Here is a 27,109-nt window from a genome sequence, read left to right as displayed (position 1 = left end):
AAATTAACATTTTTAGGTCTGATATTTGTTGATGTTTTCTACAATGTCTTACACACTAAAATACTTCTAGATGATATAATGTGTGGTTGCTTCAATACAATCCAGGAGCATGTAGAAAGTGGATGGAGGTGTAGGTGAAACAAGATTGGCCAAAGCTGATCATCGTTGAAGCTGGTGATTAGTACACTGGGATTCATTATATTGTTTTCTCTATTTTTGGTGTATGCTTGAAATTTTCCTTAAACCAAAACAAAAGCAACAAATGATCTGCGGTACTTATTATAAAATTATCTCTGTTAGGTGAAAGACTGGTCTAGCTGTTACCGAAGGTCATTGTTAATTTGATAATTCATTTTGTCTGTGAAGATAAAAGTAAAAGCAGTAATTTAAGAGAATTTACTTGGAAGGTAACACCTGGGCTACATAATCACTTTTTATGTTTTATTTTCCCACATAATCTTATTTAAAAAGTGAGAATTATGTAAGAGCTGACTAAATATAGATGAGATCATGTTATAGCTCATTTAGAAAAATAAACTGAATTTATACTAACCTTTAAATGTCATCATGTTTTCAGTGAATGAGCCAACCAGTATGCGTGCTCCAAAAGAGTCCTCGGACCAACCTGGGTAATCTTCACCAATTATTTTGATGTTCCTACTCAGTATCCCAACATCAGCTGCTAACATGTAGCTCTCACCAGTTCCAGGGACATGGTATTTTTCAGCTGCAGCGTAAAGGCAGCTAGATTATTGCCAGTGCTGAGAAATATCTGTCTTTACTAGTTCCTTTGCAGTTCATATGCTAAACAGCTTTCTAATAAGCCAAAATTCAACATGAATGCATGAATTATTAGATTTACATGTTTAAACATATATAGATGGCAGTCTGATATTATGATATTCATATTTATAAAATGAAATATAACCAAAAATATTTCCTCTATTTACATCAAAATTATTATCATCAGCAAGTATAAAGTTACTACTTAACAAATCTTGAAGGTAGTATATAATCACTTCAAATTACACATGAAAACCCTGTTGTATGGCAAATTGAGAAGTGTATTGTAATTTTAATAGATGAGGAAATATAGAGAAGTAAAAGAATTTGTCCAAAGCTAGGAGGAGAATCAACAATGCATGGCAATTAACACTCCCGCCACCTAAACCTTGGTTTGTTCCACTTTCTCTGTGGCATATTTTATATCAACCACAAGATTCTTTATCAATAGGTAGTAGCATATCCAATACCATCTGTACATTTACATCTTAACAATTTGCAAAACATAACCTAGATTACATGCCACATTTTACAAAATGTTATTCAAAACTTTAAGACAAGCAGGTGCATTTCAAACAGAGAATAATGCTTGATATTTTAAATGAAAGAATCTATAATGTCAAACTTCAAAAACCAACTGTTTTACAACTAATTACAATGAAACATTTTTCAAATAAAACTTTTCTTTAGATTTAAAGAAAATATATGATACAGAATTATAGACACATGCACTTCTATCAAAGTACTGCTTTAAGAAGTTCTTTTCAGTTTCTTTTTCATGCAAGTCAAACGTCTGCTAGTCTATCATGCTGTCTTGCATCTGGAGTTCATGTGAGCATCAGGGGCATCTGAAAGGATTTTCTAACTTTACACTACTGTCTGCTCCCACTTCCTGAGATTTGGATGAAGGTACCATGCCAAATGGGGAAAGGCTGGAGTGCTGGGAAGGCCCTACTCCTGTAAGTGGAAAACTCATCTTCAGATCATGCTTATTCCTTCTTTCCTCAACAATTATAGTTTTATCTTTCCATTGTTACTTGTCTAAATGCATTTACCACTAAAGACTATATCCATGAAACAGTTTAGGACAACAAGGCTTTTGGATAAAGGATTCTCAAATTTCAGTGTGAACAAGAATCACCTAGAAGCTTGCTTTAAACAGAAAGTGTTGAACCTTACCCTATAAAATGTCATACACTAGGTCTTTGCTGAATATTTGCTGAATGAATGAAAGCACATAGCGGGGACTATCGGTAACCAACAGAGAAAGAGCAGCGCTCACTGGGTATCATTGCCAATCTGAATAAAATGCTCCTTTAACATATTTGTGACATGTTTTATCAAAGAATTATAATTACAGAGAAAATGTGAATCTTTCAATACAATTATATATCTATTTGATTAAAAAGCATCCACTTACCTAAGTGAGTATAGGAAAGGCTATCATTAAGAATGAGAATTTTATGATCATGCAGGATTTTAACGATACTTCTTGTTTCTGTCTGGTGGAAATCATAGCTTGTGGTTGTTATCACAATCTCTTCTCCCTCCTTAGAAAAATTCAAGTGCCAAATTTGAGAACAATTTTAAAAATAGGTTTATATTTCTTGATATCATTATTAAATAATTCAAATTTAATTTATATCTCATTGGCAATTACAGTATTATCAGAAAGAATAAACAGTACATTAAAGTCTCTAAAATATATATGCTTGTGTTTGATATTAAGAATTATAAATTTTGAATTATCTGAGCATTTTCTTAACTTTAACTCAGCCGTTTAGTAAAATCACAGCAATATACCTTTCTAAAAAAGTAAAGACATCAAAGCAAACATACTCACATTTTTATTAAGAACTGATCAGGACAATATTATTAAGAGTTGAATTTTTTTCCCTAGTTTTTTGTTTGTTTGTTTAGTACAATTAACTCTCACTTGTTATTTCTGAAAGGCAGAAAAGCCTGAGAAAAGTTAAAGGGCAAGGCTAAGTCCTAGAACTTTGTATATTGAGCTCCTCCTTATCATCCAAATCTCTTCTCAGATGTACCCTTGACAAAGACCGTCTCTGGAATATTCAATGTTATCTGCTACTCTTTGCCATGGCAGTCTCTATCACACTACTTGTTTTATTTCCTTCATCATGCACATAATCTGAAATTAATAGATATTTATTTGTTCATTTAGTATCTGACTCTCCCACTCCAAAGGAAGTTCTGTTATAGCTTGGACAAATTTCTTCACCACTAAATCCCGAATGCCTAGAAAAACGTGTGACACTTGGTTAAATATTACTTTGATACAAAATTTGCAGACAGTATTAATTGGATAAATAATAAGGATATCAAAATCACTTAATTATTCTCTTTAAAAAGTAATCACACCAGAACTATCGCAAATAAAAACATATTGCAAATAGATCATAATACTTCTCAATAAACCCTCTTTCTATTTACCCATTATAAACTACACTAAGGGAGCAAACCCAAATGTTTTGATGATTTGCATTGATTTGCTCAAACTAAGGCTCCCTTTGTTCTGTGAGTCTAAAGCTTGTTCTCACCAGAAAGAAACTGGCTGAGATCTGAGAGCTTGGAGATGAAATCCATTCATTTCTCTAACTTTTTGGCATTAAAAACTGTATTTTAAAACATGTGGACTCTATGGCTTGTGCATGGTTTATGAGCACAGTAGAGATGAGAATTGCTACCATTTATACTTTATTAAAAGATCTCATTTAACACAGGCAGTATATGGATATCATTGGGTGTCAGAATTTGTTTTCTTTTCAAATTCTTAACATGTAAAATCATAAATTAGAAGTGAAGAGGTAACCAAGATAATAAAATATATTTTAAATAATTCCATTTTCTGTTTTGTAAGAATTTATAATAAATAATTTTATCCAAAAATGTTCATATTCTTCTTTTATGACTAATATACATTACTATAAAATATGACTAATATATTATATATACATTTCAATGACTAATAGTAATTTTAATTTTATCCAAAAATATTCATATTTTTCTTATATGACATATATTAATATAAAATATGACTAATTTATATGCATTTTTATGACTTATATATTATATATTAGCTTCTATATACATAATATATAAGTCATATATGACTAATCTACAGTCATATATGTCATAAAATGTATATACATAATATATAGTCATAAAATATATATAAATACAATATACATACATATGTATATATGCACACAGACATAATGTTCTCTATTTATTTTAAAGGACCATTGAAGCCACAATTTTTAAATGCCTCCTATCAGGTCAATTTTTGCAAGCTTATTGCAAAATACCCATTTTTCATCTGGCTAAATACATGATAAAATGAATGCCCATGAGAGTAGAACAGACATTTTTTCAGCTGACCCACTGTATATATTCATGTTCCATTACATAATTATTTTCTCTACCTGCCAATCCACAGCATCCATCAGAGACAGGACGTTGGAACCTGCATCTGCAGTTTCTGAGAGCTTAGTTTTATATATTGAACGTGGAATTCCATGAAGATCTAGCTCACCAAACACCCCTAAAGAAGAAAAGCACACTCCTATTTATTCACCACACAGTACTGAGTTAGGTGCTAGTATAAAATGAAAATGTTCATTGATATATTTTATTATGTGATTAAACATTTTAGAATGAAAGGAATGAATTGGTGCTCTCTGCTTGGAGCCATGTAAGAAGACTTTGACCCTTTAACCCACTTCTGGAACTCTGGCTCATAGACATTAAAGCCAGTATACAAGAGTACATGAATGAAGATGCTTACCACAGTAATATTTAGAAACATGAGGAAACTGGAATTAATCCAAATATACATCAAAAGGAAAAGGATGGAATAAAGTTTAATATACTAATACTGTAGAATAATAGGCTATAAAAAAGAGTTTTATCTGTACATTTTGATCAGGAAAGATTATCATAATATGTTCACTGAGAAAAGAAAATTGCATAATAATATACTTAGTTTGACCATGTTTTATGAAAGGAACAATACTATCACCACAAATCAGTATATGTAATATGAATATAGGCATCCTAGATAAAAACATAGGAAGACACACAAAAAATTTTAACTAATGCTAGTGTCCTTAAAAGAGAATTAGAAAGATGTATATTCTTTACAGATATGTTTTCTTGATATTGTTCTATGTTGTTTAATATATTACTTTTGAAATTAAAACATGTAATTTTTTTTAAAGATTGAATTTGTCTGCTTCAGGACATTTGTGAATGGTGAGCTAATTCAATCTCAAGCAATTTTTAGCCCCTTATTTACTTGGTGTCAGTTTTAGAAATCGTACAGTAAAACAATGGTAGCACATGCTTATATGTGTCTCCTAAATAAATATGCAGTACCATTCATATAAACAGTTCTTAATTGTGACCAGGTTAAACTCTTTCAAGCCATTTGCTTTCCGAGCTCAAATAAGAATATCCACAGTACACCAATGCAACTGGGAAATTAAATCTCAGCAATAGCTGTGATTGGGTAATTGATTGCAGAGTCAACTGATCCACAGATTATTTATTAATACTATAAATGGAATAATGTGTAGGAAAGTTACCTTTTAAAGTGAAAAAATGTGAAACATAGTTTTGCTTACATAAAGAAAACTGTATGAAGAAAACCAGATTGGAAAAATAATATACACACACAGAGATTTGTTAATATTAGTTTTGTAATAAATTACATTTTGGTTTAAAATATGCACATTTATATCTGTTTCTACCTGGTGAAATGTGATGTGATTTAATTCTAAAAATCTCTGCCACTTCTATAACCCTTTGTAAATAAAAATAAATTTCTGTAAAAGCTTCTGACACTTTTATATCAGAAGTACTTATTATGATAAAGTATTTATCATTGTGAACTGATAGGTACTTTAGTGCCATATATTTTAAAGTAGATTCTCAAAACAGATGTGACACTTCTGGTATGTAGACACACACCTAAGACCTTTGCCCCTAGATTTGGTCCTTCTGGAAGAGCCCAGTCTGGGGTAGTATGATTTCCTCTCAGAACAATCTTTAAGTCTCCTTTAAAAGGGTTATCTTCCCAGCCACCGATTAATCTACCTCCCTGAAATAAAGCAGAAAATTGTTAATACTTAAAAATTGACCAGGAAAAAAAAATCCACCCATAAAAAAGAAATTAAGAAGTCACTGGAAGTCTCCCCTAGTAAAAAGGAATGAGTTTTGTTATATAAAGAACAGCATTATAACTGGAAGTGACTTTAATTTCACTTTTGGATAGGCAGTTTAAATGATTTTTCAAAGGTCAAATTCAGTATCTACTTATGGACAGAAGCAGACCTAAAACTGAGATTTCACAAGACTTAAACTAGTGGTGTTTGAACAGACCATAATGTATTTGAACGTAATATCCCATACGTAAGATATACTCTTCACGCTTACACCCAAGCTATGCCATTTATGAGTCGTCATTGTTAATACTAACAGCTATCATTAAATGCTTGCTATTTCCAACACTAAGGCTTCACATATATTATATCATTTAACCTTTCTTTACACCAAAATCATGAATTAGTATTATTATCGTTATTTCACAGGTGAGAAAACTAATGATGAAAGAGGTCAAATAACTTACCCATGGTTACCCAACTAAAAAACAATGAGGTAAAGATCAGTTGTAACTTTAATTTACCTTAAAGCCATTCATCTAATCAAAATATGATGTACTTTAAAAATATTAATAACCAAGTTTCTGGACTTTATTCCTTCTCTCAAAGAAATAATAATAATTCTAACTACTTATTATTTTAATGATGCTTAATAGCTTTTTGGCTAAGCTATTCTTTTTCATAAACAATATTACAAGACTGACAGAACAATCGAGCTGATTAAGCTGGTACAGGTTCAAGACCATCCGGGGTTTACAAGGAATGTGGGGATTGTTCTGAATAACTGTAACATTTTGATTTATTTTCTCTTGCTTTCATAATTCTATTTATATCTCTTTGGGTTTTTTTTTTTAATACTGTTTGTTTTCTTTAAAAAACAAAAGGCTTAAATTCTTTTAATTTTTTCGGAACTCCTAGGACTCTTTGTTGGAACAAGCTGTTGGTTTAGCCTGACCTCATAATGACACAGATATTCTACGCAGAATTGAAACTGGGCTAACTGCAAACTTAAGAATCCCATAATAACTACTCCTAAGAAATGTTTAGTTCGTAATTTAAAGGAGAACAGAAATATACTGGACTTACCTGAGACTCACATTTAATGGGCTAGAGCCAGTTGTACTTTTTATTCACACCAATTAAATATGCTTCCTTCTTATTATTTGAGTAAATATACATCTTAGAATTAGATTAATAAAGATATAAACTATAAGGCCCTCATTCTTACCTGCAGTGATATGTAGGTAGCATTCAAAACAACTTCTCTGTAAGAAGATTCTGCAGCTCCTACATTATATTTATCTTCCAGTTCTAGAACCCCCCAAATAATGAGTCTTTCCATTGATGGCATATCTATGTCAGCTACAATCCATGTTCCTATAAAACAATACTTTAAGAAATATAACATAGTCCATGGAAATGTCCATAAACTACAACCTATAGCAAAACATTGACAAGCTTATCAGTGAGTCCTGGTTTTGAGTAAGTTTATTAAATATCTTTTCATATAATACCTGATTCCTCTCTCTCCCAGAAATTCTACTTTTGTTAATTAATGGTCAGGTTTAAATCCACAGAAACCCCAGAAGGCTAGGTTTAGTATCCGGGATGCATTAATAGAGTCCATTTCTTCACACTTGCTCTTTCACCAAAGTGTGCTGATAAAAGTGGAAACCTAACTGTGACATCTACCCTGCCATAGTGTTAATATTACATAAAACAAACATTTTATTCTTTTGTGTTTATGTATTTACCTTCAGGTATAATCACATTTGCCCCTGGGTGAGGTACAGTATAATTATTTTCTTGTGATGATTGCCAAAAAGAATCATTTGACCATAAACTGAAAAGAGAAGAGAAATACTTCTGTGAATTACGACTTGTTGTGATATGCCCTAATTTTGTCTAAAATGTAAACCATTCCATTTCCCCATAAGATTTTACATGGTGGAGAAGAAAAAAGAAATGCATGCTTTGTCCTTTTAAAGACCTTTGACACATGGGCTATTTCATGGGGAGTGGGGGTAGAGGATATCGTTCGCTAGATTCTGTGAAAAAAGGTGTAGAAGAATGGTCTCTGAATTGACAGGGATGCACCAACGCCATTAAGCCCCTGGCCTGGGATGGGGGTGGCAGATCTGTATCCAAAGTGAAGGCTAGATTAAATTGAAATAATTTTGTAAAGTGCATGGGAGGACAGACAGCCTTCAGTTTTCATCACTATTCCTTCTAGAAAATACCTTTTAATGCAAATTTTTTGAAGGATATTATTATAAAATTGGTGATATTTTCCCACTGGAAAACATTCACAATCATAGCCTTTCATTCTTATCCATACCATCACTCACTATCAATAATCATGTTATATATTCCCCTTCTTCTTATTTCTCATTGTACGATCAACAAAGCCCACTTAAAGTAAGCATTAAGTTATATAGCTTGAGCCTTCTGTTTTAATCCTGAGGTAGCACTTCTGGGTCAAGATACTGTTTTGTTTTGTATTATTCATAGCTAGTTGAATAATACAAATTAATCAATCCAATTATAACTATTTCCAGTAGGGAAAATTCATACTGTGGGAAGAAAGAAAAACTATACCATGGCATATATACATAGTTTATCATAATTTACCTTTATCACATTCTGGCCTAGAGCAATCTAAATCTGTTATAGTAGTCATAATAAATGTTAATTAAATATTTAATAATTATATCTACCTTAGAATGCATAAGGGCCTTGATGATTCTCTCTCCATTCTTGGACATGCCACACCCTTTCTATGTCAGGGCACCTGCACAAGTTGCTCCCTAGGTCTCTCCCACCCTTCACTCAGCAAGCTCTTCTTCATCCTTTGGGTTGCAGTTGGAATAACCCCTCCTTAAGGGTGTTCCTAACCACCCCACCCAAAGGCTGTCCCTGCCATATTGCTCTCTGTCCAAGCCCCATATCCATTCTTTTTATAACATTTATTGCAACTCACACTTACATACTTTATCTTCTGTTTACTTTTTGTTTGTTTATTTGCTTGTTTTGTCATCTCTTTGGATTGAATATGAGTATAATGACATCAGAGATCACATCTATGTTGTTTATAATTGAATCAAAAATGCCTGGCACATAGTGGATACTCAGTAATTTTTTTTAGTGGTTTAATGAATATATAAACAAATTCAATTTTTGTTCTTTTGTACAATAACTGCTACAGTATCTATTTATTTTGAAATGTAATTCATCTAATAATTATCATTGAGTTGTACTTGTTACACAGTAGTGGGCTATTCAGTGCTCACTAAATGTTAGCTTTTAGCATCATCATGATTTTTTATCAGTAGTATTGTCCATAAGGGATGCAAATATACATCAAATCAGGATGATGCCTTTCAGGGTCTTAAAGACTAATACTGAATGTACTAGTACCATCATGTCCAGTAATTACTCTAATACAAGGTAGAAAGTGATGCTTCACATGAGAAATAAAGGTAAAGAGCTACATAAGTTACAAAGATAGAAATATTGTTTTTAACTAGAAGAATTAAAATATATTTGAAAGAAAATTAACTAAGTTCTATTATGAAATTTGACCACGGTGGTTATTCTAGAGACAGCACCTGCTAAGAAAGCATTGGATTCTCAAGGAGACTTAGTTTCTGGTGCTGTACTGGATATGCATCAGTGAGCTCTGTGATCTCAGGTAATGCACCTATGTTCACTGGGTGTCAGCTTTCTCATCTATATAATAAGGGAATTGGGCCAGGTCTAATAATCTAAATCTAACATTCTGCAACTGTGAGGTTACCAGTAACTTTCACACGTAATTTTTGTAAGACTTTTTCATTTTCTTATGAAGGTTTTTGTAAGGCTCAAGCAAAGCAATGAGTGTGAAAGTACTTTGTAACCTACAAGACATTGTGCAGAAGTAAAGCATTATTGTTTCACCCAGAAGTGACATGTGAAAAGGATTATGTTAAGAGATATTGGAGGGTATCAACTACAAAAGGCCTATATACTTATACGTGGCTGGTCGCTTCTTGGGAATTGGTTTTCTTGATGGGGGATGTACAGGAAAGCAATCCTGGAGAATACAACAGTAAGCTTGGAAATTAATAACAACGTCTTTCACATCAGGGTCCAGGTTCCCAGAAATGGGCTGACTCTGATGAAGGTCATTTCTTCCTGACACTGAAAGTGAAGTAAAAAGTAAAAATGGGTTAAATGAACATAGTGACCAAAGTACTTGAATGTAAACAAAATTATGGCATTTTGGAAAATGTTCTTTAGGTAGTAACTTGAATTATAATTCATATGTATGGAAGAGATGTGGAGAAATTCTGATGATGTACATATTATAAAGACATACATAGTCAAATATTTTGATAAAAATGAATGTTTTAGAATTTAACTAAAATTTATTCTTACATATTTTAATTTTCCAAATAATTAAATAATAAAAATGGAAACAAAATATATACCAGCTTCCATTGTATTCATTCTCTCTAAGTCTATGAAATAAAACTGTCAATGTGTAAGCATGCTGGTGTCACCTTCAACATAAAATGAAAGTTCTTTTTTTTTTTTTTGAGACGGAGTCTTGCTCTGTCACCCAGGCTGGAGTGCAGTGGCCGGATCTCAGCTCACTGCAAGCTCCTCCTCTCGGGTTCGCGCAATTCTCCTGCCTCAGCCTCCCGAGTAGCTGGGACTACAGGCACCCGCCACCTTGCCCGGCTAGTTTTTTGTATTTTTTTAGTAGAGACGGGGTTTCACCGGGTTAGCCAGGATGGTCTCGATCTCCTGACCTCATGATCCGCCCGTCTCGGCCTCCCAAAGTGCTGGGATTACAGGCTTGAGCCACCGCGCCCGGCCGAAAGTTCTTAATTCAACTCAAATCCTTTTCAAGAATAATTTTTTTCTCCAGTTTTTCCATTCAGCAAACATTTATTGAATCTTATATATATTAAGCACTGTACAACACATTTGCTTATTAAGCAATTTTTCTCATCCTTTAGACAAAGCATCAGATAAAATATCACTTCTGCCTAATGACACATACCCAAATAATATAGAGTACTAGTGTTTGCTTCAAGGTGCCAGTCTCCATTCTTGCTAGTATTCCAATTCAATGGATTTGAGGAACCATTCCTCATATCAATAATATTAAACATATCAGGATTTTGAGTGAAGTTATGTGATATAATTACATAGTCTTCTTCCTATAAAAGTTTGTAGAAAAATGTCACTTGTATGTTAATATTCTTCATATGACACATTAATTTTAATGATATATAGTTAGCCCCTATATTATGTTAAGATTTAAAAGTTTTGGCTTTAGTTTGTTTTTTGTCTTGAATTTCTATTTTGTTTATTAACATTTTACATGTCTATGACAATAATGCTAGTTCTGTCACTAAGGCAATGAAAGGATCTCTCTCTCCTGTGTGTATGTATATATATACACATATACATTAAGTATACACATGTATAGTGTATATATATGCATACACACATATATATGTGATGTATGTATGTATGCATACATTTAGAAAATATTTTATTTAAAAAATTGACAGATACAATTGTAGACAATATTTTATTTCTACAATGTTTAAAAATATTTAAAACAATGCTGCACAAATGTGCAGTGTAAGTGGAAGAACATGTATAAGATGGAAAACATCCAATTCAGGATACTGGCTACCATTAGAGGTGGAGAATAGGAAATGAGATGACAGTAAATAATACAGAGGGCTTCCACTTCATCTACCTTTTTTTTAATATAAATTAGAAAGTAAATATTCACAGAATGTTAGATTTAGATAGAGTTAGGTAGTGGCTTTTTTTTTTTGAGATGGAGTCTCCCTCTATTGCCCAGGCTGGAGTACAGTAGGGTGATCTTGGTTTACTGAAACCTCTGCCTCCTGGGTTCAAGCGATTCTCTTGCCCCAGTCTCCACAAGTAGCTGGGACTACAGGTGCCCATCACCACACCTGGCTATTTTTTTTTTTTTTTTTGTATTTTTAATAGAGACAAGGTTTCACCATGTTGGTCAGGCTGGTCTCTAACACTTGACCTCAGGTATGGTTGATCTATTTCATGATATAAAAAATAAAGTTCTTAACTGCTGATCCCTGAGATATCATAAACACTCAATAAAGGTAAGTTATTATCATGGTAATAATGACAGAGGAATAAGCTTAGTACTACAGCAATGTGGCAGAAAGATTGCTTACTTCTGATTCTCAAATGAATTTTTTTTTTTTTGCTTACTTCTTAGATTCAGAAGGGTTCGTGAAGAATGTGCAGGATTTCAACAGGTCAATTTGTGATAAAAGGTCCCTCTGGCCTGACAATGTGTGTGAGTAAGTATGAGGATGTAGGCTGTGTTTGGGTAATACGCAATTATAATCATTAGAAGATAAATATTTTTACCTTAAATCCATAGAATGTTGATGTATATGAAATGTTGGTTATGTGATCCACACCTTTAAAATACCAGTTAATGTGTTTTGCATTTGGAATCAGAGCCATCCACCCAGACATGTGAGTCAGTCGTTTCTTCTGAAATGGAATAATGCTTGTGCCTATAGGAGAACATAGAACACGCAAATAATAGTAATCTCTACCTCTAATAAACTCCTCCTTTTATAAACAAGTGCAAATGTTGGTTTAGTTTAGTTGGTTTAGCAAATATTGGTTTAGTCTATGAAAGTCTTTAAAAAGATTAATATAGCATTTCATTACTTATGTTCTAAATGTCTTCATTTAACTGAAGAACTGAAATGATTAATATTACATTCAACTGGAAAGTAAAATGCTTTCAAACTTGGAATTTTGAATTGAGATGGAGCCTCTATTCCTTAGGGAAAGATATACTTGAAACCTTGTGAAATTACAACTGCTAAAACGAAAGTGCCTAAATATATTAATATAATTATTTAAAGATCATTGATCTAAACATAATTTCATTTTTTTATTTAAGAACTTATTCAGAATCCTTGATGTAGAATATATAAAAACATAAGCTCTGACTCTTTATTAGTTTCCTATATCTGTTGAGCTAATTAAAATCTGTACAACACATATTAATTTTTAGTAGTAAATAGTTTTGTTTGAGTTTAATGGAGTTTTGATTTAGAGTTCTTAAAGAACAAGGCTATAACTAGACCTATAACTTAACACTGATGAAGATACATACATTTTACGAATACGAACTTTGAACCTGAACTACCTGTTATGGGAAAAACTGTATAATTTAGTAATGCTTTGGTCACAAGAGAGTGCCTGATAACTTTAATAGAACATTTTAAAAGTTCTCTTACAATACAAAGGAAAGGTCTTTCATTCATTGCCCCTATTTTTTTCCCCTTCCTTTACTTTTCATCTCAGATTGGATTGTTATTAAATTAACAACCTCTTATTTTAAAAATTTAGGAGGTGGCCGGGCGCGGTGGCTCAAGCCTGTAATCCCAGCACTTTGGGAGGCCGAGACGGGTGGATCACGAGGTCAGGAGATCAAGACCATCCTGGCTAACACGGTGAAACCCCGTCTCTACTAAAAAATACAAAAAACTAGCCGGGCTAGGTGGCGGGCCCCTGTAGTCCCAGCTGCTCTGGAGGCTGAGGCAGGAGAATGGCGTAAACCCGGGAGGCGGAGTTTGCAGTGAGCTGAGATCCGGCCACTGCACTCCAGCCTGGGCGACAGAGCGAGACTCCGTTACAAAAAAAAAAAAAAAAAAAAAAAAAAAAAAAAAAAAAAAATTTAGGAGGAAGAAGCTAGAAGCAAGATTATAAAATAATCTGTCATTCATTTACTTTTCAAAGTAAAGCCCTGTCGTGAGAGAACAAATTCATGAATTTCTATGCTTTATGAGTTAGTATTAATTTTAAAAGATTCACGAGCAGAGGCACCAAAAACTTTCACTACCAAAAAATCCTGAAAAGTATGAAAAGAACTATGACTATAGTTGGATTAGTCATAATTATTGGATTATTGTCCAGCAATAATCCAATGGATTATTGTTCAACAAATATCCACTCCTCTCTTCTCCTTGAGGGCAAAGTAGACTTCCCTGCTTCGTTGATCTTGGCCAATGGGACATTAGTGGAACTGACACTAGCAAATGCTTGAAAAGTGCTTGCTCAGTGAGGCTTGACTTCTTGAGCCTCTATCTTCACAAAGAGAAGAGCCTCCCCCAGGTAACTGCTCTCCCTTTGCCTGACACCTGGAACGAGTACATGTGGAGTTACCTGAGCTCAGCCCTTGGCAAGAAGCAAAGTCTCATACTGAAGCAGAGCCTCCCAGTAGAGCCCAGCCTAGATCAATCAACCTAGCCTCTGGACATCTAAGAATAAACGATTGTAGGCTTAAGCTATTGAATTTTGAGATAGTCTGTTGTGAATGGTTAACATAGAAGAGCTGATTAAAATCATCCAAAATCTCTAGAATTTGCTCTTGGATTTGCAGAACTAAATTCCACTGATGTTTTCTTTCTTTTTTCTTTCTTTCTTTTTTTTTTTTTTTCTTGAAATGGAGTCTTGATCTGTCACCCAGGCTAAAGTCCAGTGGTATGATCTCGGCTCACTGCAACCTCCACCTCCTGGATTCAAGCAATTCTCCTGCCTCAGCCTCCCGAGTAGCTGGGATTATAGGCATGCGCCACTACACCTGGCTAATTTTTCTGGTATTTTTAGTAGAGACAGGGTTTCACCATGTTGGCCAGGCTAGTTTCGAACTCCTGACCTCAAGTAATCTGCCCACCCTGGCCTCCCAAAGTGCTAGTATTACAGGCATGAGCCACTGCACCCAGCCTCCAGTGAAGTTTTCTGATGCTTGGGATTGCATTTTAACCTGACATTTCTTAATAATTCAGTTTTTAAGTGAAACAAATTTCCATTTTTGTAAGTTGTGTTTTTCCTAATTTTTTAAGCTGCACTCGTTTCAAGTATGTCTGTTTTAAGTGTCTTGGACTGAAATATAAACTCTTTGAAGTTTTTATTTTCTAAAAATAGGATCATTAAGAGTTAGCGTCTCAAGTTAATTTGCCATCTGGTATAACTTTATACATATATTTACATGAAGATACACTATCATGCATGAGATGCTTTGATAAAGATATATAAGGACATATATAAAGTTATAGCGACCCCTTACTTCCCACTAACCTAGTATACTTTTAAACTTTTGTTTCACTTAGCATACACATACAATCAGGACAAGTTATCTTTTTCTGTTTTTAAATTGTAGAAGTAAATAATTTTATTTGACTTTAATGGAGACCAAAGTAGCCAAGTGTACTTTACTATACAGTTGATTTTTTTTTTATTCACACACAGAAGTAAAATGCCTGGTATAGTGTTTTCTCTAATTTGCAATCTGGTCTAAGTATTGCAACTAATTCCATTTAATTCAACACTTGCTGAGTAGTTACTATTTGCAATGTTCTGTGTTGAGCCTTGTGGTGTCAGAAAGGTAAGTTTGTAGATCTTGACTTCTAGGTAGTACAATTTAGTAACTAAATAAAAAATCTTAATTCTTGAAGGGAATAGACCAAAGGGTGCAGAGAAACTTGACAAGAAAGCTATAATCTTATAAATTCAGAAATAACCAGATTTCCTGAATCAAAAAACCAGAATATGAACAAATAAGCAAACAAAAGCTCCTTTTGAAAATCCTCACCACCACTAAAAATGACCATATAAAGAAAGCTTAGAGATTTGAAAGCTTAGATATTTGAATATTAGTGCTTAAAAATTACTAAAGGAATATATACTTTATGTTGTATATTTAAAATAATTTACTTAGGAAGGTTGCACATCTCTGCGTTTCCGTAAAAGTGTATCTTAAATCATGTTTTAATAAAATACTAATGTTCAGTTTACTCACAGGTATGCCATAAAGTATGTAAAAGGATGATTAAATAAAAAACTATTCTATGATACAGCAATGGGAAATACTAAAACATCACTTCATTAGATAAAATAACTTCATTTGCTTTTGATGTTTTGGTTACCTTTTATTTCAGTTTTTATTTGGAAGAAACATTCACGGATATTTTGTTTAAAATATTTTATTGTACCACAGACTTTAAAAGTTTAAGTAACATCATTCCATTCTGGACATCTATTTACCAGAAGAAAAGCAATGGTTTCTGGGTTTATATTATTAAGGCACTGTGACAGTGGGTATAGCTATTACTCAAATAGCAGGTACATGAGCCTTTTAATTCACACAGGGAAAAAAAACTAGAAAAAATGTTTTAAAATTAAATGTAATAATTTATATCATCATAATGAATTATGGAAGTGGCGCTGCACACTTATGTTTTCTCCTGTAGATCCACTTTTCACCCTTTTCTAACCTGCTCCTTTGCCTTCTGGCTTCTGGTTGGCTTTGGACAGTAGGAAACACAGTAAAGAGAAGAAAGGGAAGGAGAAAGGTGAAAGAGAGGTATTTATTGCCCTGACTCTCACCCTTAGGGAATGTAGGGGGATCTTGGTGGGCTCTTGTATCTCTCAACCAAGGGACACAGCTTCTCTCAGGCAGCCTTCTTCATACAGCTCTGTTTCTGGGTCCATGTACTGTTCCTTCCCTTCATCTTTTCAGGGCCAGCAATGGCAATAGCATTTGCCCCTTACTAGCCCTTTGAAGAGTTCTATTGTAGCTGTTCTTTCAGTGCTAGAAGTGCTGGTAGGGGATGCTGCCATGGGATTGTGTCTTTTGATCCCAATAGGAATAACGGAATCTAAAAGTGGCAGGAGTCAGTGCTTAACCATTAGATATAAAGGTAGATTTAATTAGCACAATAGTCACTGGGCAGAGGATTAATCAGAGTGTTCTGACCTGCAGGAATCTGTGATAACTGATTGATTGATCTTGAGATTCCAAAGATTAAATAGAGAGTAGCACATTAAGGTGATATTTGGTGTGCATATAGGAAGAAAACTAATAGAGGTCTTAGATGGCAGAAGTCTAACTCAAATTACCTAGGTAGAAATTCACTGCTTCTGACCTATTTTCTAGATCCAAGCCAATTCACAGACCAAAAGCCTCACCACTGAGTGAAAGAGGTCTGTGACCAATTATACTAAGGAAAGAAAAATAACCAGACCTTCCATATTATTAGATCCTAGCTCTAAACTGATGCTAATAATCCTGGAAGTCACCAATGCCAACATGCTAACATGGCCCACCAGCCACAGTAGGGGCTTATCAAGGGCAAGTGATGGATGAGTCTTCACTTAGTCTCACAGTGAGTCCAGTAGGGTCATGGGTACATGTTATGGTTATTTCTCCAGTTCCAGAATGTACAGTGGAAACAGATATATAAAATCTGATTTGAGTATTTGCAATCTGGTCTGAGTATTGCAACTAATTCCATTGAATTCAACACTTGCCAAGTACTTAGTATTTACAATGTTCTGTGATGAGTCTTGTGGTGTCAGAAAGATAAGTTTGTAGATCTTACCCTCTAGGTATTCACAGTTTAGTAACTAAATAAAAAATCTTAATTCTTAAAGGGCACAGAGAGACTTGACAAGAAAGCTATTATGTCATAAATTCAGAAATACCTGCCTTCCTGAATCATATATAAAATCTAAAAGACTGCATTCGTTTGAAATGAGGACAGAAGTTGAAATTCTTCTAAGAAATATCTTAATAAGAGAAGCTGACAACATGGAGCGTAATAACAAAATTCCAGCATGTCCTGATGGGTTTGACATAAGTAATTTTAGCAGCTATCATGTGGCTGGTATAATTATGCTAAACATTTTCAAATCTTAATTGGTTTATATTGAGACACATGGTTTAAAATTTTTAAATGGCAAGTCTCTACTTTGTAAATATCATTAAATGGGAAAAATCAACAATATTGATAGCATTTTAAAGTAACATGAAAGTATTTGCAATACTGATGGGAAATGGTAAATATTGACACTATAAGAGAAAAATAAGTGCACTTGGATTCTGTTATTAAACTCTTTTTCTATACTTATGATTCCTTATTATGTGTTTACACCTTGATGATTACAGTTTTCCATATTGCTGTCAAGAAATTGCATCATTTAGATTTACCCAGAAAATGTAAAAAAAAAAAACCCATATTTGACAATGGTATTAAGATTTTGTTTAGCAAATCTTTGATTCATCAATGCTTTTTCCATTTTTCAGAATCTACAGTCCCACAGAACAGTGTATATTGTGAGAGTGGATTCATTATAAATAGATATTTTAACTAATAATTTCTAGAGAGATGATGGATGGAATGATAAAGGGATAGAGATACAGATCTGAGCCAGTCAGGATGGGTTAGGTCAGGTAGAGTGACACTAGACACAGTTAGTAACTGGAAGAATTCCCAAACTGGTTCCCCAACTAACAGAGCAGGGTCAAATATAGTAGTAGGAACTATGTGGATACTCTATACTCTAGGAACCATGTTTGCCACCCCCTTAATTAAATAAAAGCAAGTTTAAATCCTCGAGTTGCTAGTGGGGTGGGGGTAGTGGGGAAATGCAGAGATTAGTGCCATGATTGAAGAATTAAGAAATGTGAGATTCAGGATTTTCACCACATCCCCATTTAGTTAGCTTGTTTGTTTGGCTGGTGCAAATGCCAGATGGATTATGAACAATGACAGTAAATTAATGCAACATAGTCAGGTAATGATGTCAAGCATATCTGGTGTTACAGGTATTGTACCTTTACTGGAACAAATCAGTAAATCCACAATCTCTGGCACCTGGTAGGCAGCTACCTAGAAAATGCTCCCCCATCCCATCTCAATCAGCAAGGACAATCAAAAACATCTGCCTTGAATGGCAGAAACACTGCTACATTTTTACTTGCTCCAAGGGCTATGCCAACATTCCTTCTCTCTATCATAATATTGTCTGGAGGTTTCTTGATAAGCAGAATACTGTGCTAGCCTCTGCATTTACAAAATGCTTCTCAAACACCTACTTTGAGAGTATTATTTGCTTCCTGCTTGGACTCTAATATAAATATTATACTTTCTGCAGTGTTTGAACAACCAAGTAACAATGCAAGAAGATGATGACAAAAGTTTAGGAAGATATATTTAAATTAGTTGTTTAAACTAATATATTCCACTTACCAAAAGAGTCTGAAAGAACCACATCCTTTTCAAGCAGAGATACTGGAGAAGGCTGGTTGAACGCTAAACGGTGAAAGCTGACTGAAGCATCACAGACTGATCCAGGGAACCCGATGCTCCACTCAGCTTCCTGAGTACAATGAGAAGGGTCTAGCAATGAGCTGTGTGGAATGACGGTATGTCCTTTGTGCCCTGGGAAACAAACAAAATGTTTTTTATTTCACATTAAGAGACATAAAAAAGGTCTACAATATACAGAATTGTGACCCATAGTACCACTAATACAATCTAAAGGTCTGGGTAATTTTTTGTTTGTTTGTTTGTTTGCATGGAGCAAGAGGATCTCATACAGAAGCATTGCAGTGCCTCTTTGGTTAGGAATGTTATTGTGGATTTAGCTGAAACACAGGGTGCGAAGCACCCATGAGAGTTAAAGTTGGAAATGGGAATTGGGATGAGTAGCCTATTCAAGGACACGGAGGATTTAAATCCAGGTGTTATGACTATAAAGCCTTTACTCGAAACTGGTAGACTACCAATTAATGTTCAAAACCTAAACTGAATTAAGTAAATCAATAAACATTACCAAAGGCATCCAAACATTCTCCCTCTTTAAAGTCACAATTAACGACTGTGGATGAAAACTTAAGTTTTGCATTTGAATTTTGAGATGAATCTTCTTTCATCCTTCAGAGTCTTTCAAAAGTAAATCATTATTGTCTATAGGTTTACCTGTCAATTGACTCACAGAGTATTAGGCACATAGCCTTGCTATCTTATTTAGACAGATTTTTATCATTTACAATTTGTAAAAATGCTAAATTCTAGAAATCATGAATATTTATGAAATATTCAAAATGTGACCTACTCCGAACTTGAAATGCTGAAAAAAATTTAACCTACAATGTATATGGAATTTTGTTCTCTTTTGGTATTCTTTGAATAAATTAAAAATTTAGGATTTAGATTGGAAGAAAAGGGTTCACAGCAGGTTTGTGACTTATTTCTTCTCTTAAAAGTATTTTCACAAGGATAGATCCAGTCTGTCTACATTGCTTTTGTAAATAAGCCTGCAATTTATATGTTTCTGGAGCATGACTGGCTGGAGAATTAGTGTAGTGATGTAAGCAGTTTCTTTTCTGTGCAATTTAACTGAGTATAAAATGGAGGCATTCTAAAAGTGAAATGGTTTCCCTTTGTGAACAATGTTTCCATGAATATTGCCCCAAATTTTCTGTTAATTTAAAATCAATGTGCCAATGCAGGAGAAAAAGGACATATTTGGAGGCTGCCTCTGACAGCTCGGGGCTTTTCCATTAAAGAATGTCTCATCTGTGCCTGGTGCTTGCCTCTGTCATTTAAATTATTAGTAAAGTTTGGTATTAGGTAAGATCTGTAATGCACCTAAGTCTGCTTTAACAATATAACTCTGTGCTAACGTATTTCCAATGGATTTTTATCACGAATTAAAAAGTAACATTACCTGTAAGTGAGCCATCAACATCAATCAATACCATTTCATGTTCCCAGCGAAAGCCGGCCTTGTTTGGTGTGTGAAAATACTGGATGTCAACAAACTTTGCACTCCAACCCCCACATCTGTCATTACAAACTCCAGAGATGGATGTCACTCCCAAAGCTACACAGTTGGGACGGTCAAAGTTCATAAAGTGCACAGAAGATACAGTCAAGCCTTCACTAAATGGGAGAACCAGGCCTTTTGTTGTGCAAAATGCAGACCCCATTCCCAGTTCATCAAGATGGCCAACTATTTTGGCATTTTTAATCACTGCTCCATTGGTTTCTCCCCACCCTCCAACATAAGGAGCCAGGATCCTCTTAGTCTCGATTCCAGCCTCATAGTTATTCACCATCACAAAGTTATGGAACTGAAGGGCACCTCCATTGACCCATTCAGCTCCTTTTTGACAATTCCAAGTAGTAAGTGAGTTAAATATTGCAGGCACAGGCACGGTAGATGTACAAGATCCCGTTTGCATGGGGAAATATTCCTCAAAGATCCACATTCCAAACCAACCTTGAGAATGGACGGTATTGTTAAAAAATTTGCCAAGGGGAACTCTTTTTTGACAAATGTTTCTGTCATAGGATGGCCCATCAGGGTGGTTGTTCATCCGGTACCAAAAGCCAAAGTGAGTGCCGCCAGCAACAGCATTGTGTTGTATGGTATTGTTTGGGTTGGTGACCCAAAACGCAGCCGGGGTCACATCATCATTCAGTAGACTGGTACTTTGCTGTACAAATACTGCCAAGTTATACTGGAGGATATTGCCATGTTCTATACCATCTTCTATAAAAAATGCTCCTCCCTTAATATCATATATAATATTCCTCTCAACCAGAAGATGGTGTGTGTTATGGATAGTAACAGCTCTGTTATAGGCCTGGTGAATTGCACAGCCTCTTACGTAAGATTTAAACTGTAAATCTCCAAGCAGGTGCCAATGTATTGGATATCGCCCCAACCGGAAAGCCTGGCCAGCATGGAATACCTGTTAAGCCCAGAAATCGCAGTTATTTAGTAATAGCTCAGATGTTGAGCTCGTATTTTCTTGTTTCAAAAAAATCTCAAATTTTATGTTATTATTAATACATTTATTTCTTCTAAAGTTTTCATGTTTATTATTTGAAAATGTCATTGAACCCCCAACCCACCATGTTTTATACAATGTATAACAGACCACACTTACTACAAAATGAATGAAAGAATATAAAAAGCCATCTTTGACTCTTCTGCTTTTTACCTTGGTATATTAGTAAACTTCTGTGTTTCAGAAAATAAAACATCTTGAAAGACTTCTTTTTCTCTTTTACTTTACTTTGCTTCTTATGTAATAATAAGAAACATTTCTTGAATGTTTTATGTGTGCCAGATGTTGTGCTCCTTTGCATGCATGATCCTAGTCTTTGCCATAATCCCCTAAAGTAGGCACTTACCATTGACTTCATTTTACAGATTAATAAATGGAAGTTTAGAAAGGCTGAGTATCTTGTTTATGGTTACGAAGTTCCATTTAAACCCAAGTTGGTCTAACTCTAGAGCTGGTGCTCTTAATCACGGGGCTGTGCATTCTTTCAAATGGTCTATGATTTAATAATTTAATACAGAGGATACCAGTGTGTCTGTGTGCGTGTGTATGTGCATGCGTGCATGCGTGTGAGCATGCACAGGTGTGTCATATAATCTCATGGGGTAACGAAATAAAACATTAGGTCCACTATTTTTGTTGTCCATCTAAAACTAAAAATTAACCATTATTAATATTCGATATTCGGATCAAACTAGCAATCTCACTTAGTCCATATCTCAGATGTCACATGTAACATATCTCAGGAGGAGGGAAGTTTACAAATGGAGTTGCTGACTATGTCACCATCAATGCAGTCGCAGTGTGCCCGGTTTAACGGATTTATGGATTTTATTATCCCTTCCTCCCTCCCTTCCTTCCTTCTGCTGAATACATGATAAAAACTATGCCAAACCCTGATTATACAGCCTGAATATAAATAAGATATACGGGAGTTTCTAATGTCATAGCAATAATATGCATATTTAAGTATTTGTTTAATTTATAATCAACTGAGAATCTACTATATGCCATGCATTGTTCCAGGGAATCAGCAGAGAACCATAAAGACAACATCTGTAAAATAATAGAGCTTATGTTCTAGAGGAAGAGATTGAAAATAAATAAAAATAGATATCCTGTTAGGAGTTATGTATAAATAAAGTAAATAGGAGTTTAGGTGGCAATTTTAAATAAAAGTGGTGAGGAAAGTCCTCTCTGGAGTGATTACACTCGTCAAAAGATCTGACTGAAATAGGGGTATAAGCCATGCAAGTATTTGGTGGAGGAGGATTCCAAGCAGAATGAAAAGCAAGTACAGGCTGGGCATGGTGGCTCACACCTGTAATCCTAGCACTTTGGGAGGCCGAGACAGGCAGATCACAAGGTCAGGAGATCGAGACCATTCTGGCCAACATGGTGAAACCCTGTCTCTACTACAACTACAAAATTAGCTGGGTGTGGTGGTGCACACCTGTAGTCCCAGCTACTTGGGAGGCTGAGGCAGGAGAATCACTTGAACCCGGGAGGTGGAGGTTGCAGTGAGCTGAGATCGTGCCACTGCACTCCAGCCTGGCAACAGAATGAGACTCCATCTCAAAAATAAATAAATAGATAAATTAATAAATATATAATGAAAAGCAACTATGAAGGACCTGAGATAGGAATGTGCTTGACATGATCACATAAGGGGTCCTCTATTACTAGCATGGCACAAGCAAGGCATAGGGTCGTAGAAGATAAATCAGAGGGCATCTCTGGGTCAGATCACATGGTTCCTATGGGATGGACTTAGACCTGTTGTTTTACGTATACTATGAAGCCACTGAAGGATTTTGAAGAGGGGTGTAACAAGATATGATTTATGGTTTTAAAATTTTACTTTGACTGAAGTGTGGAGACTCTATTAGAGCAAGGTGGGAGCAGGAAGACCAGGTAGGAGAAAATCACAGCAGTCCAGGTGGGAGGAGATAGTGGCTCAGGCTCAGGGTCAGGTGGAGGTATGGAAAGACATTGGATTCTGGATACAGCATTTTGTGGGTAGAGAAGATAGAATTGCTGATGAATTTGATTTGGGTGTGAGAAAATTTGAGAAACAAAATTTTGGTATGATCAAATGGGTATATTAAAATTGTTTACTTATGTATCTGTCTCCCCTATCAGATTCTAAGTAGCATTGACAAATAGCAGGAGCTTAATACATATTTCTTGTATGGATAACCTTGAGAAAACCACTGTGATTTAGTAATAATGCCTCTCACCTCTACATATTCTATTCTCCCAGTTACCATGTTAGCACCAGGTACAGGAGCATGAAACATAATACAGCCTCCAAATTGGTCACTTCCTATTTCTTCTCCAAACTTTCCTTGGAGACAGGTCTGTGTAGCAAATTCTCCTTTAAAACAGTTTTTAAAGCATCATTAAAAAACATGTCAGAATCCTCCTATATTGAGGATTTGAATCCTCAATTTGAATTTCTCGTAAGTAATTGTATCATTTGATTCACTTATAATCTCAACCTCATCCTAGAACATAGTTATTTGTATTCACATCATTTCCTCTTTCAGATAGCAAGATAGGTAAGTACCTTGTCTTGTTCAACTTTGTATTCCCTAAAGTACTTACACAGTATTTTTCAGAGAAGATACTAAACAAACATTTGAATGATCAAGGGAATATTGATAATGGGATTCAGTTTTATTATTTCTGAAGCCTTCCCCAAGATTTGAGGATTAACATAATCAATGCAATTTTACATTTGTAGAACATGAGAATATGCATTATGTCACTTACTTTTTACAACCAGAGTAAATAGAACAGAAAGTGTTCTTAATTTAAACAGGATGAAACTGGGTTTCATGTACATTGTGAGACTTGATGCAGATGAACTGGAATGAGAACGTGGCTCACTTGACATCAAATCCCGTGAGCTTTGTCTTATACTTCCTTTTTTAAAAAAAGGCTATTATTTAAGCTGCATCAGTTATTATTCAACTACTTATAGTATTGTAATGATATCAATGATTACTTAAAATATTTAAAAGAGAACTTGTAAGATGCATTATGCTTCCTGCTATAGATATGAGAGCTGTGATAAAACATCATTAAAATTTACCAATATCCATTTCCCTTCTATTTCTGGGTATATGGGGTTTGCACTAACTCGCTCTCTTCAATTTGAGTTAGACATAGCCATGGAATCAGTTCTGACCAATGACCCTGGAGTATAAGAAACAACTATCACTTTGAGACCAAAGCAATTAGTTGCTAGTGCTTTACTCTTCAGCAATCTCGTCTCCTGCCTCAGAGATCACAGAAGCCCATGCTGAGATAGATGCTTCATAAGCCTGGATCCCAAGGCAATTATAATGAGAAGAGCCCACCTGTTGACCCATATGGGACACATGTAGTATGAATAAGAAATAGACTTTTATTTATTTATTTATTTTGAGATGGAGTCTCGCTCTGTCGCCCAGGCTGGAGGGCAGTGGCACGATCTCGGCTCACTGCGAGCTCCACCTCCCGGGTTCACGCCATTCTCCTGCCTCAGCCTCCCGAGTAGCTGGGACTACAGGGGCCCGCCGCAACACCCGGCCAATTTTTTTGTATTTTTTAGTAGAGACGGGGTTTCACCATGTTAGCCAGGATGGTCACGATCTCCTGACCTCGTGATCTGCCCTCCTGGGCCTCCCAAAGTGCTGGGATTACAGGCGTGAGCCACCGCGCCCGGCCGAGAAATAGACTTTTATATTTTAAATCACTGACATTTTGGGCTTGTTGATAAATAGAGCATAACCTAGTCCAGTGGTTCTTAACTGAGGCCAATTTTGCCCCCAGGGAACATTTTTGCAAAGTCTGCAAATGCTTTTGGGTGTCACAGTTGTTGGAGGAGGCTACTAGAATTTAGTCGGTAGATGCCAAGTGTGCTGTTAAACATTCTGTGATGCACAGGACGATGCCCCACAGCAAAGAATTATCTGGGCCAAAGTACCAACAGTGCTGACTTTGAAAAACTCTGACTTAGCCTACCCCCGCTGGCTCAGATCTATATATCTATAGATCTCCCCCCCATCATTCCATCTATCCATTTGTCTGTCTATGCATCATCAGTCTAGGAATTAATTAAAGTATCTTTCTACAGTAAATCTACTCTCACACTGTTCTGATAAACTGCAAATTCTGGAAAATTGAAAAAGTCCTGATGAATCAAAGATTTACTAAACAGAATCTTTGTATCACTATCAAATACAGTTCTCCATATTTTCTGAGTAAATCTAAATAATGCAGTTTCTTGCTGGCAATATGTAAAACTAATCATCAAGGTCTAATCTAAACATAATAATGAATCATAAGTATAGGAAGAGAATTTATCAACAGAAACCAAGTGCACTTATTTCTCCCATTATAGTGTCAGCATTAACCACTTTTCTTCAATATATTCAAATATCTTCATGTTACTCACAAATACTATCAGCATTTTCAAATTTCCACATTTAATTATATTTACAAGATATTTAAAGGTATCTTATAATAAGATTAATATCATTAAATTATATTTAATGATATTTACAATGAAATACATTGAAATAATGTATTTCAACATATACCAATTAAATTTTAGAACTATATGGCATGATTATACCAACCACGAGAGCTGCTAAAATTACCTGTGTCAAATCCATCAGGACACGCTGGAATTTTGTTATTCCACTCAACATTATCAGATCCTCTTATTAAAATATTTCTTGTAAGAATTCCAACTTCTGCTCTTGCTTCAAACAGAGTTCCATCAGGGAGTGTGACCGTAATTCCTAAGTGTGTGTAATTTAGTGGATTACTTAGTGTTATGTTTATGCCATCAGCAGATACAGCCGCAATGGTCCTTTTTTCATTCTCTCCTTGACTGTGTCTGTAAAAATTTTAACAAAACATGTTCAAAATTAATATTAATTGACATAACATATTGTTTTGGTATATTTGCTTTATTTATTTTAAATGCTTCTTTGAAAAAACAGGAAACTATTCTTATGTCATATAATATTCTGAACAGAAATTAGAATAAAATATTTTATTCTTGCTTTATTAACTAAGTTTTACAAATATTTTCAATTCAATTAAATATTTTTCAAGTTCTACATTTGTTCCTAGAACTGGATTAGCTTATTAAAAGTATTTGGAAAACTATTCATTTATAATGTGGAGGATCATACTCAGTGGTTCTCAGTTGAGGATGATTTTATTCCTCCCAGGGGACATTTAGCAATGCCTGAAGACATTTTTGGTTATTACAATTGGGGGCTGCTACTGGCATCTAGTAGGTAGAGGCAGGGGTGTTTCTAAGCATCCCATGATACACAGGATTTCCCCAACATAGCAAAGGTGATCTGGTCCAAAATGTCCGTCATGCACAAGTTGAGAACCTTTACAAAGGGGAGTCACTGAA

General features: G+C 34.8%; 1 protein-coding gene and 1 long non-coding RNA gene across 3 annotated transcripts in view; one reads left to right on the top strand and one right to left on the bottom strand.

The window, feature by feature from the left end:
• PKHD1L1 (PKHD1 like 1) overlaps positions 1–27,109 on the bottom strand; it is a 167,713-nt gene that overhangs the window by 47,223 nt on the left and 93,381 nt on the right. For both annotated transcript variants that reach the window (XM_028852869.2, XM_015145876.3), the window contains exons 47-59: positions 26,334–26,575; positions 23,925–24,061; positions 20,559–21,588; positions 19,076–19,267; positions 12,390–12,541; positions 11,014–11,173; positions 9,974–10,145; positions 7,721–7,809; positions 7,195–7,343; positions 5,776–5,905; positions 4,230–4,348; positions 2,204–2,333; positions 554–727 (exon numbers count right to left, since the gene is read on the bottom strand). In XM_028852869.2, the coding sequence (XP_028708702.2) occupies positions 554–727; positions 2,204–2,333; positions 4,230–4,348; positions 5,776–5,905; positions 7,195–7,343; positions 7,721–7,809; positions 9,974–10,145; positions 11,014–11,173; positions 12,390–12,541; positions 19,076–19,267; positions 20,559–21,588; positions 23,925–24,061; positions 26,334–26,575 (2,876 nt within the window). The remainder of the gene's footprint in view (positions 1–553; positions 728–2,203; positions 2,334–4,229; positions 4,349–5,775; positions 5,906–7,194; positions 7,344–7,720; positions 7,810–9,973; positions 10,146–11,013; positions 11,174–12,389; positions 12,542–19,075; positions 19,268–20,558; positions 21,589–23,924; positions 24,062–26,333; positions 26,576–27,109) is intronic.
• On the top strand, positions 18,996–21,892 carry LOC144330843 (uncharacterized). The gene is made up of 2 exons (XR_013397405.1): positions 18,996–19,251; positions 20,606–21,892. It is a non-coding gene; the product is annotated as an uncharacterized LOC144330843 (long non-coding RNA).

Source organism: Macaca mulatta, chromosome 8 (genome assembly GCF_049350105.2).
Source record: "Macaca mulatta isolate MMU2019108-1 chromosome 8, T2T-MMU8v2.0, whole genome shotgun sequence".
Taxonomy (NCBI): domain Eukaryota; kingdom Metazoa; phylum Chordata; class Mammalia; order Primates; family Cercopithecidae; genus Macaca; species Macaca mulatta.
The sequence above is the reverse complement of the archived record's forward strand: the minus strand, read 5'-3'. Positions and strand labels throughout refer to the sequence as shown.